We start from the raw sequence: 12,621 nt of genomic DNA on the forward strand, positions 1-12,621 counted from the left end.
AAACTGCATTTGACATTATTTACTTTATTTTTATGTCTTGGTAGTGTATAGATATAATAATACATCTATCTATTAGTGTACAGATGGTCTACAATAAAGGTTTACAGTCTCTGTTATAGAGGTATGCGCATTCTCAGGGACACACAAAATGATCAGGGATACATGAAAAACATTCTAAGCAATGGTAGAAAAAGAACATATTCAACAATACGAAAAAGTAATTAATTAGTTTAATTCTATGATTATGACCAGAAGATGTCATTTGCTATTCTAATAAAGTATTTATTCTGTTTACTTATTCAATACTGCAAAATAATAGAAAACACTTCTTAATATAAGAGAAAAGTATTACCAGTAATTATCTAAACATTAATATATAGTTATGTTTTGTAAATAGCAACATCAAATATACAAGAAAATATAATCTATTGAAGTAAGTTATTGGTGTATTCTGTGTTTCATGGTGGTGATATCACAAAATACCTGTAACCAACAAATAAGATTTTATTTGTAATTCAGTTCAATAAATCTGGAGCCAATACAGTTTACTTTCCTTCTTATAGCTTTTTGAAAAATAATGCTGTATAATGTAAACGGAATATTACATTTCAGGCTACTCTCCACCAGTTGAACTTAAACAAAAAAACAAAAAGCTGTGCCTCAAAATAAGCTGATGTCAACTGTCATACATAAATGATTTCAACTCGGTACATAGTAATAAATACAAATTAATAAAATAAATGTGTTAATTTTGCTGTATTTTTTCATTTAAATGTAAAAAACCTAATTTTATTTGCAAAGTTAATTTAAGCTACAAAAATGAACAGATTTGCTTTCATTAGCTTTTTATATTTTCTTATGACATATAAATGTGAAATTGAAGTAAACACATATTTATGAAATAATTTTGTTAATATTATGGCATCATGTTTATGTTATTACCATAATATTAACAAAATAACTTAGTTTTAAGTAAAAATAATGTAAGGAAGTTGTTACGAAAGAATAAAAAGGGCAGACTACTTATCGACAGTTACCAGTCTTTTAAAAATTACTTTGGATATTGGTATCTTATTTTTATTTCATATACTTCACTGTTCCAAGTTGCTACATTTAAAATTCTTCAGTTATTGTGGAACATCAGCTTGTATGTGAATTGGTTGAAGTTACCAATTATCCATGATCTTATCATACATCAAGAATAATATTTCCTCTCCTAAAATTAACAGACTTTAATATTAATAATTTATTTACTAAGTTACCTCAGATTATCAATGGTGAAGTATAGAGATAAAAGTAACAGATCTACCATATATCATAGATAAAGTTTTATGTCTGCATATGAATAATCGGTAAGTAAACTTGATTTCATGCAATGTAGTTTTTCCACAATACTTGGAACATCATTAATACGCATGATGAAATGTAATTAAACTTCTAAAAAAATAATAAATAAAATGACTCTCTAATTAAATGATATTAGAAATTAAAAATAAATTTAAATATAGAAATATTTATCAGTACCTGATCATTGTAGATCTTCTTCACATTTTGGAATGTCAAATATTTCTGCAAAAAGTGGTGGTAGCCTCAGTTTTTCCCAATTATGTCGGAACCATTCAAGGTGAACACTATGTTTTGCACCAAGATTTCGCAGTTCGGGCAGTTTTGAAAGAATATTAGACATCACTTGTGTTTCATTTGAAGGATTATTTCTACTAACCTGAAAAAAAAATTACTGATAAAAAGATTCATTTGAATTATGTAGTTAAAAAATAATGAAGCTTCACTGTATATAATTCTTAATGAGGGCTAAATAAACATAAAAAAGAATTTATTGCTATGAATTTTATTTACATGGTAATAAAAATGTATTACCAATAATATTTTAATACAGCTTTTCTTGAATGCAATGCTCTTGTTCAACCACTGTGTATGTTTATTAATTCCATTTTCAAAAAAAAATCTTTTAGTTGCTTCTCAAACTAGTTCTGTGAAGTTTAAATGCAAGTCATTATTACTGTGAAATTTTCTAATTCCTAACATTCCTTTCATGATGTAAAAAGGTGATAATCAGATGTAGCCAAGCCATGGCTGTGGAATAAGTTTAAGTTTAAGTTAACATTCTTAAAGTAGCAGTATAAATATGGGCCTTAATTTGAAGGAAATTCATCCAAATCAGATTGTTGGTTTCAATTTTTCAGATTTGAATAATATTATGTACTCTTTTTATGCTTTTTTCATTACAGGAATAAAATGGAAGACTCCAGTCAATCAAACATCACAATAGAGTAAATAAATCATAGCCTAAACATATTTTGCTGATTATTTTTCTAAACATACTTTTATTTCTTCAAACATTTTTCTGTGTGGTCTGGTGAGAGAAGGAAAGAAAGTCATCTTGCACATACTTCTTTTGCCTTGTCCAATCTCATGCACAATATTTTTCTAACTACCATTGCTAATTATTGAAACTTGTGTGAAATCTGTACAGTGGTATTTATATAGTTACTGGCCTGGACAAGCTTAACAATTTTTGATAGCTAGCTTAACAGTAACCACTATTTGATTCAGTTGGTTATGACTACTATCAGATTTTACTTGTAACTATGGTAATGCACTAACTGATGTAGTCTTTTACAAATGGTAATGAATCTATGAATTTGATAAGCTTAATGGTAAGTTTATGTTAATCTTGTTATTTTGATTTATTCATAAGAGGTTTTAAATAAGTAATAAATATATACAAGTACATACACTTATTAAAACTTTTACTTTTTATAAAAAAAAAATTACTCACTGCTTTATTGACATATCAATATGATTTTGTCAGAAACAGATCTGTAATGAATGATGGTTATTGCTTTTAGAAATGAGATTTTGACAAGCCTAGATTAATGATTCGGTGATCAGGGATTTTTTTTGTGTGGTTTCTAAGACTTTTGGTTATTTTTTTTGTTGAACTTTCCAAGACTTTTGGCTGTGCGAGTTAGAGATTTTATTAGTTGTTTCTTACATTGTGTAATTACAATAATTGTCCTTAACTCTTTAGGTCATATTTAATGAATGAACCACAAGGTGCTAATAAACAGCAAAAATTGAAATTTCTAATCTATTGGAAGATATAAAGCATGGGACATGTATCTCACAAGTATGTTTTGAGATTGTCTTTTTGTTTTTCAGTGGACATAAATTTCAGGACTAGAACAGTCTAAAACTACAATTTTTAATGATCATGCCAACATGACTATTGAATAGTACATAGGAAGAATTTATCTTCCGCAGAAAATTATATGTTTATTGTACTGGTTTAAAATAACAATCTGTCTTCAGTTTATTCTGAAAAATCAGATTACTGTTTATGATTCTGTAAATGCTCCCGTCTCAAAGGACAGCCAAATCACCCGGCTTTTGACTCAGTTCTTAGAAATCCTAATTTAAGAAAGTATGAGGACTATCCACGCTGTACTGCACCTGTAGGTGTCCACACCTGATGTCTGCTGCAGCATATAAATGTTGACACTCAGTCATTCTTTCCATCATATCCGTGCTCATATCCTCCATGGAGAATAAACCTTGTAAATTTTACTTTTGACCTTACGACATACAATAAACAATCAACACTACCTACTGTTTTCTGACAAATGTTTCAGTGTTTTCTCACCAAGACGAAACCAGACGTGGTGATGTACACTGATGGATCGAAACAAGACAATACCGTTGGTTGTGCTTTTGTTGTCAATGAAAGAACTTATATGTTTGGCCTACCCAGTATTATGAGTGTGTTCACCGCTGAACTACTCACTATAAAAAATGCTCTAAATGTCATTAACCCTAAATATAGAAACATTCTTATTTGTAGTGACTCGTGTAGTGTTCTCCAGGCGTTAGAAAACTTTTATTCCAAACATCCTGTCATCATTGAAATTTACAATGCAATCGCTGAGTTAAATAATCGCAACACAGAAGTAAGTTTTTGCTGGGTCCCTAGCCACATAGGGATTCCAGGTAATAAACAAGCAGATTATGCTGCCAAAGAAGCGTGTATTCAACCTCCTTTCTCACCCGAGTTACTACCTCTGATTTTATTAATCGTGTAAAACAATCACTGAGAACAAGGTGGCAAAGTGACTGGACAACTACCATCGATAATAAACTCTGATGGATTAAAGATTCTTTTGTATTTTAAAGACTCCGTCTGCAATATTAGTTTTGAGTTTTATTTCACTTTTTTAACTTTTGTTTTAACTTAGTTTTAAATTTTTTATTATATAATTTATATTAGTTTTAAACCTTATTTAATTTTATTATTTTACCTTTTTATTAAAGAAAATTTTGGGCGATGATAACGCACAGGCGTTTTTCACCCCCCCCCCAAAAAAAAAACCCTGCTGTTTTACGCTAATGATTGATGATTTTAAAATTCATAAAATGGCAATTCATGATATTTTTAAAAACTCTTTTAATTACACAAGCCAAAAAATAATTAAACAACAAGATATATTTTACTTCATGGTAATTTTTGAAATGTAATACATTTCTGAAAAATGAATTATTTTGCAGTAGTGCAAAAATTTCAGATTAATTTCCAACCAATATAAAAGGTAAAGTAAATTGATATTAAGGATTTTAAAATCTTTAATTAATAGATTTATTATAAAATCTTTATTAATTAATGAATTAATAAATCTTTAATTCTTACTAATAAATTATACTGATTACATCAGGAATGGGTAGTGTTAAGACTCAGGGTAATTTAAACAAGGTATTTAAATGAGGCTATTTAATTGAGTTATTTAATTTTTAAATTTTGGTTTCTCACTTTTTTCTTACTCTTTTTTAAATCTCACTTTTTTTGTTACTCCTTTTTAAATGAATTGTTAATATAGTCTTATGCTCTTGTTGTTCAGTCTTGTGCCAGTCATTAATGGTTCAACATGTGTTAATACAATATTGGTATATGTTATTACAAGTTCAAATTTTATAATAAAATTGATTTACAATATAAAATAATAAAGACTATTTATTTAATTGAAGCAGCAAAACAAAAGATTTAGAATAATTAAACATAACGAAGGTTCTAAACCAAGGCGGCAATTATTCGACATCCAGGTAGACATGCTATTTCACGAATAAAAAAAAAGGAATGGCTCCAGCATTTTCCTGGATGTATCAAGGTAGAGCGTTGATCAGAACAGCAGAAAAAAAACACAATTAATTACGATATTTAAAAAATAGGTGTTATTAAAGTTCATATTAATAATTAAAAATATAAACATAAAATAATTTTAAAGTAAATATTTCAATAAACAGTGAGGTGATTTAATGAAGTGCAAACTGTGAACAACTTGTACACCATTTAAATATTCATTTTTTACTTTATTTTTTATGTTTTAATTTGTTATGTTCGTTAAAAATGCATGTTTACAATAAAACAGTACAGATTGCAAAAAATAAAAAAACAAATACAAAGACTACTTTGTAAATTTCATTGTTGAGGGAGATTCTACAAATGATTTAGACTACTATGTGCTTTTATTACTAACCATTTGCTTAAATGAAATAAAGATGCACTCATTTTTAAATATGAATTAAATAAAACTTAAAAACTAGTTAAATTCAATATCTATATATTTTTAATTAAAACAAGAAGCTACTTACCTGGATAGTTAATGCTTCTATGAGCTTATCTTGATGATGCTCAATAGCTTTAACATCGGTGACCCCGGGTCGATCAGCTGATAATAATACGATTGCTGAAAATAATCCTAGTTCTGTATCATTCAAAGAATGCGCATTGAATGAACTTACGAAATGCAACAGCGATGAAACAAATTCACTCTAAACAAAAAAGCAGGAATTAAATTGTAATATTTACACTGTAATGAAACACTGAAACATCATGAGTATTATGATATGAGTATCAGTACTTTACATGGTGTTAATATCTATGGTAATTAGTGGAGAAAAATTATAAAAGGGATATACATAAAACTAATAATTATTTAATTACAAACAAAAACAAATTTATTTAATATAACATTTAAAAAAATTATCATACTTCTTTCAGTTGCTTTAACAGTGATGGTGTAAACAAATCTTTCAGCTGTTGCTTCTTCTGCAAAGATTATTTAATATTATTTTCACATAATCATTGATAATAATTCAGTTGCTGATTACAATCACCTTCTTCAAGATGTAGAACAGGTTGAGGATGCTATCAATACAGTCCTTCATTATTCATTATGTAGTATTCTCTGCACAGCATACTAATAAGTTGAATTTGTAAATGTGCAGAAAATCTTCAAGTCCTATCTCCTACCTGAAGATACTTAGCTATAGGGGAGCAGAATATGTCCGAACACGCAAACATGGTTCGGGGGAAATTTGGGCTGTCTGGGGAAATTTCACGGAAATTTTTAGCAGTCATGAAAAACAGAAATCACGATGTAAATATCAACTGATGTATTCACATCATTTTTAACAAATCATTTGTGAATACATTGATGTATTCACAATTATTAACTAGAATAATTGATCTTTTAACAAGTTTTGAAAAGAAACATTCATCCTATTGAGTATTACGCATGAGAACAAAGGTAGCAACGTCATTCCTGGTTAGAGATGACTCTTAGACCCAGATCGTGACTACAATATTTATGTATGTTTTAAAAATAAAACAGGATAAATTTCATCACCTGAGAGGTAAATGATGGAGACTCCATCGAATTTCCATTGAATTTACAACTGTTTACCTCTCAGTTGCTGATTTGTATTCTAATAATTTGCTTAATAAGTAAGTAATCTTTTTTTAACATGTTTCTTAGATTAAGCCTAACAAATTTATTTTATTTCACTGCCCTCTTCAGTGGTCATCTTCCCTTGAAGCCATCACAATACAGCCAATATTAGACTATTGTGTTTGTTGAGTTGTGATTATTAATGCATTTCTTGTTCATAAGATAATTTTTTGAATAAATTAAGTGTCTGCAACCCATGTATTTTTATTACTTCTCTTTTTATAACTCATCACATACAATAAGTTGTTAGGTAAAATGTAATAAACTCTCACCTTAGTTTTGGGGAAATTTCCTCATTTGGGGTAATACTGCTAATTGGGTGAATATTTGCATTTTAAGATTTTTGAAGATCTTGACATTTCATCACCGCATCTGACCATCTAACACAATTTTAGCATTAAAAATGGTGGAAGGATTATAATGGTAAAGTTGTGGAAGATACGTATATCATTCTGCCTGTTTTTTGCTTGACATCTCCAGACTGGACGGACTGATTTGGATGAATTCAGTATGATGATTTTTGTTTACTGGGGATTGAAGCCATTTAGTTTTGGTCAAAATTGATTTGATACCTTATGGGTCCCGAATCTCAAAATTTTAATCAAAGTGTATAAATTTTTTCATGTTCTTTAGGTAACTGGGATGCAGTTTTGTTTTAAACAACTCCTCTCACCCACATAAAAAAGTGGAGCCAAAAAATGCTTTTTATATTGTTTTTGGATTCAGTTACATTCTTTTATTAATTATTGCATTACATTAGTAGGTCACTATGATTGTTTATTTGCCAATTTCATTTGGAAGTGGGGAATAATAAGCCTAGCTATTTGCATTTTTTCATCAGTTATCATTTTGGTTGATATATATCTCATTCTGTATTAACTGATTTTTATGAAATTTTGTGCAATGATTTCTAAATGTGGGTCACTGATGTTATTTAATTTGGTTACAATTTTTTAAATGGGAGAGAAGGAGATGAGATATGGTCATCACAGGTTCTGTATTTCAAAATTTAATCAAAGAATAGAATAATCTTTTTGACAATTCTTTTTTGCATACTTTATTTCTTTAATGTTACCCTTAATTTTTCTTCTAAGACTGTCAAGGACAATGCTCTCAACAGCCTGAATTATGCAACTGACCGCAGCATTTCTTTTTACATAAATCTTTTTAGAATTAGCTACATTAAAAACTTTGTATCAAAACTTTAATCTTTGAAATTTTTTTTAATAAGAATAAGAAAAAGTATTCAATGAACATCAGAATCATTTCTTTAAATTCTTTTATAAAAAATTATACAGCAGTGCAATCTGTATTAGCTCCATCAAAGTACCACATTGACCTCAAAGTATCTTTGAGGTCAAAAGAGGAGAAAAATTTTTGACTACCTGCAAACTGAAAATAAAGCATTTCAGATCTTTGCTTAAATGAGTGTTCTTCATTCTTTAATCATGAGAATAAAGGTGTGAAATTTAGCAGGAACCTATTGTTACATTCTGTATGCACCCCCCTACACATTCACACAAATATATATATATTTTTTTTAACATACTTTTTTGAAGGAATGACACAGGAATATTTAATAACATTTATTGAACAAGATATCATTAAAATAAATTTGGTAATTGCTGAAATAAGATAATAAAATTTTCAAATTTAAGAATAATTGGGAAAGTTATCAAAACATATGAGAATTACAAGGTGCAGTTTAAATCATACTTACATCATACATTAGTTCCAGTTGTTGCCTTGTAATATATGTTCCATCAGCAAAGGTAAGTGATGAATCTGAGGTAAGTCTTGATACACGGACTAACCAAAGTTCAAAGAATCCAACTTTAATTAAAATTAATTGATCATCTTGACTTAAGTCACAGAATCCTAAAAAAACAAAAATTGTTAAATACAATAAAGAATTTTGAATAAACCAAAAAGTATTCATTTATTTTTATTATAAAAATTATTAATCCGTATTTAGATATCAATTATTCTGATTTATGAAACCTATGTAAGGAATTATATTTACATTACAGTTACTTTTCTTGTTTTACAGATGCACTTCTTAATATCCTTAAAAAGATGTTAATTGGTATACTTTTATTTTACTATCAATTTCTTTATAGTCGTAGTTCAGTACATGTACAGATATGAATGTAGCAGACCCTGCTTTGCCACAATACTGATTGGTTTCTTAGTCTAATGTTTGGTGGTAAAAATATTGACAGCATTGATTTTCATGAAAATTTGTAATTAAGCTTATCTAACCCTCTACTTCAAAAGTTATGTGTTTCTGATGTGTGCTTTTTGTTTTTTGGGGGTTCAAGGTAAAATCATTCAATGGTTGGATGAAAAATTAACATTTTCAATAACTCAAAAAGTACTGACTACAAAAAATTTTTATAGAACATTTTTTGCTTAGAATTTATTTCTCCATCGATTTCTGCTGTTATTTTGAATGTAATAATTTCTACCCCGAGAAGGATGGCATCCACCTCCTGGGGTAAAAGCGCACATAACTTTTGTTCTTGAGCTATTTCCTAATTATTGTCCAAATTTTATGTCAATCGGTTTTGTCCAATAGAATTCTGAGCGAAAAACTGTCAAACACTGGCCAGTGTTTGATACCTGTTATACCTTAAAAATATATTACTGTTAATCATAGAGGTTAATTGTACCATTGTATTTGGGAAATTCATACATATTTTGGACTCCAAAATTAGAGAAGTGCTTCTTTTAAGAAGGTAGACAATAAGAGTTATTAATATGAGTATTTCTAAATGCAAACTAAGTATGTTACAATAGAATTTGAATAAAACAAATTTTAATTTTATAGTAAAACATGAACAAGAAAAGCAATAGAATGGCAAAAAAAAAGACGAAGCTAGTTCTACACTTCAGCTGTACATTGTTTTTTTTCTATTAAAGATGATTCATTCATTTATAGGGGCATTTGTTAACTGCTGAAGAGATGAATAGTGACTAAAGATGTACATCAACTCAGGTTGATGTTTTTGGAGTTACTCCACCACACAGATGATGAAATAAGATCTAGTTTTAGGATCAAGCATGTATGTTGATTATCATACGCAAATATAAAGAAATAAAAGAACAACATTTGTCACAAGAAACTATCAGTGAACATCTCAAAAAGGACAAGAGTAAGTGTGAAACAAATTCTAGAACTCTGAAAGTAATATCAGAATATTAAAAAAACATTAATTGACATATATTTAAATGACTTTACAAAAAATGACTTATAACTTTTCTAAATATTATTTTTTTCAATTTTATGAAAAGTTTCTAAAATATTTTCTTGAAGTTCAAATTTACCACCATATTGTGTGTTCAATATTTTAAACCTTAAAATTTGTCTTCTAAATAAAAGTATCAATTACATTAACTGCATTAAATTACATATTCAATATTTATATGCTAATCTCATTTATACAAAAAACTTCACGGGGAGGTAATTATAAGGAAATAAATGTGATTTACCTGGAACTCTCTTTGCAAATTCTACTATCCTTTGTACACTAGGTGTTACATGTGTTGCCAGCTGCTGCCACAGCCATACCCTTTGTTGTTCTGCACTTTCAGCGGTAGATGATGCCACCTCTGGACTCGAACAGGTAGGTGAAGGCTGAAAATAAAGTAAAGAATATAATCAACTAAAATAAAAAAAAGAAATAAATATACATTTATTAAATTTTATGATACTTAATAAAATACAGGTAGGGAAGAATAATTACAATGAATCGGTTATGTAATGTTATTCAATTCAATTTTCTTTTGTCTTCAGTCATTTAATAACAGGTCAATGCATGTCTACATTCCGTTTTATTCAGTGTTAATCTTTCAGGCTTAACATTACCTTATATCCTATATCTTCAACTATCTGCATCATATACTGTAATTTTTGTCTTCGTTTACTAATTTTACCATAAAGTTTTCTTACATAGCAGGATTCAGTAACCTTGGATGACTTAAATAAACAGATGACTTCATCTTTCTTTTTAAAAATATTCTGTTGAAAATGTTTTTCTACTCTTCATTTGTTTTAATATCTTCATTTTATACCTTAACAATCTAACTAACTGTAAATATTCTTCTGTACAACTGCACATAACAATTTTTTTGTTTCTCTGGTTTTCCTACCACCCATGTTTCAAGTACCATAAAGCAACAGCCAAAGTAAAAATATTTAAAAAAAGGTCTTTCTATTTCCCAGATCAATATTTGATACCAACAAATTTGATTTTTGTGCAAAAGCTCTCTTGGGTTGGGCATCCTTTGTAATTTTACAATCTAAAGAAGAAAATTCTGTGACTGCTGGTATACTGTATCTTTCACATCTAAATATTTAATTCATTATCTTCATTTACAGGATTATTAGATTATAGAGATTAAAAGAGTATAGGATAATTGCGTGGCAATGAATGTAAACAATTAGATTTAAATTTAATTAATATCAAGTAAATTTCATTTACCTGAAGACTATAAACTTGATTACTCTAACTGTACTAAGTTCAACTTAGGTACAGTTTACTGTACGTAGGTTTATCTTAGTATAGCACTTTAAACTAATTTAGTTTAGATAGTTCTACAGGATGTCACTTTTCATGATATAAAGAATGGATAAAAGAACTTCATTCCACCACTGAATACTTTCATCGACAAAATCACACATATAAATAAATTATCAACTACATGAAAATATTACTTGTAAACAATAAAGAATGAAAACTAGACATACTTGAGGTACTTAAAATATACAAATACATAAAAACTATATTCTACATAAATAGATGGACACAATTTAAATCATATACATACTGTTTAAGCAAATGATGAAAAAACAAATTACTCCTAAACTTAATCCAAAACCAGCATTGTTTCCAACAAATAACAGTAGTTGTGAGTGTTATCAGTGGCAGTCTCTCAAGATTGATTTAGACTAAAAGCTAGGAAAAACTCAGGTAAACCTTTTCAACTTTAATGTTTAATCAAAGTGAATTGCAGTCAATATGGTAAGATAAGTCATGGAAACCAGAATTCTAAATTTCTATACCATTTATTTTTAATTCACACTCATTTATAGTTTCAGAAAAAATAAAAATATCAACAGAAAATCTTAAAATTTCTGTTTTGTGTCTGAACTGTTACTATGTGCTCTGATTTTTTTCAGTGTAATGCTAGTACACATTTATAATTTATAAAGACATAAAGTTCTGTTTGTCTGACCAGGGTAATCTCAAGGGCAACTAAACCACTATGAAAAATCCCTACAATGTTTTAAAGCTACTACGAGTGTTGTTGCCTACCTGGAAACTATACTCAATTCTATTAGGCTAAATAGTAATTACATAACCCTTCTTGTACATCTTAACCTTGGTAATAAATTTCATCTGCCTTGATACGCTTTATAATAATATTACTAACAATATATAAATAAAAGATAAAATCTGATTGTGAGAAAACTATTCATCAAACATCCATAGAAATGGAAATGGATCTGTGGGACCAGAAGTGTACCATCACTTGAATTGAAAAGATCTTAAACTTTCAAACCTCCTCAGACTTACCCTCCTGTTTTTTTCCTGTAAAAAACTGAAATATTACTGTATTATTATTTTACCCTTAAATAAAGTAATGATATTCAATATAAAAGAATAATGATATAATGAAAATAATGATTCCCATATATAAGAAGAGGGGTACGGACTCCCATGGGTCTCAACCCCACCCAATCCACTAAATTAACAGAAATTGAACTATAGTATATAGTATATTGATCTATTTTTCTATATATGTTCTACCCAGTGGT

The 12,621-nt window shown here is 28.5% G+C and overlaps 1 protein-coding gene across 1 annotated transcript in view; it reads right to left on the reverse strand.

Moving 5' to 3' along the window:
• Window positions 1-1,528: 1,528 nt before the first annotated feature.
• The window catches only part of LOC142328777 (ecdysone-induced protein 78C-like), a 367,857-nt gene continuing 356,764 nt past the window's right edge, over window positions 1,529-12,621 (reverse strand). The window contains exons 6-9 of the mRNA XM_075372803.1: window positions 10,293-10,437; window positions 8,521-8,678; window positions 5,662-5,841; window positions 1,529-1,723 (exon numbers count right to left, since the gene is read on the reverse strand). Coding sequence (XP_075228918.1) covers window positions 1,529-1,723; window positions 5,662-5,841; window positions 8,521-8,678; window positions 10,293-10,437 — 678 coding nt within the window. The remainder of the gene's footprint in view (window positions 1,724-5,661; window positions 5,842-8,520; window positions 8,679-10,292; window positions 10,438-12,621) is intronic.

This window comes from Lycorma delicatula, chromosome 8 (assembly GCF_047948215.1).
Source record: "Lycorma delicatula isolate Av1 chromosome 8, ASM4794821v1, whole genome shotgun sequence".
NCBI classification, from domain to species: domain Eukaryota; kingdom Metazoa; phylum Arthropoda; class Insecta; order Hemiptera; family Fulgoridae; genus Lycorma; species Lycorma delicatula.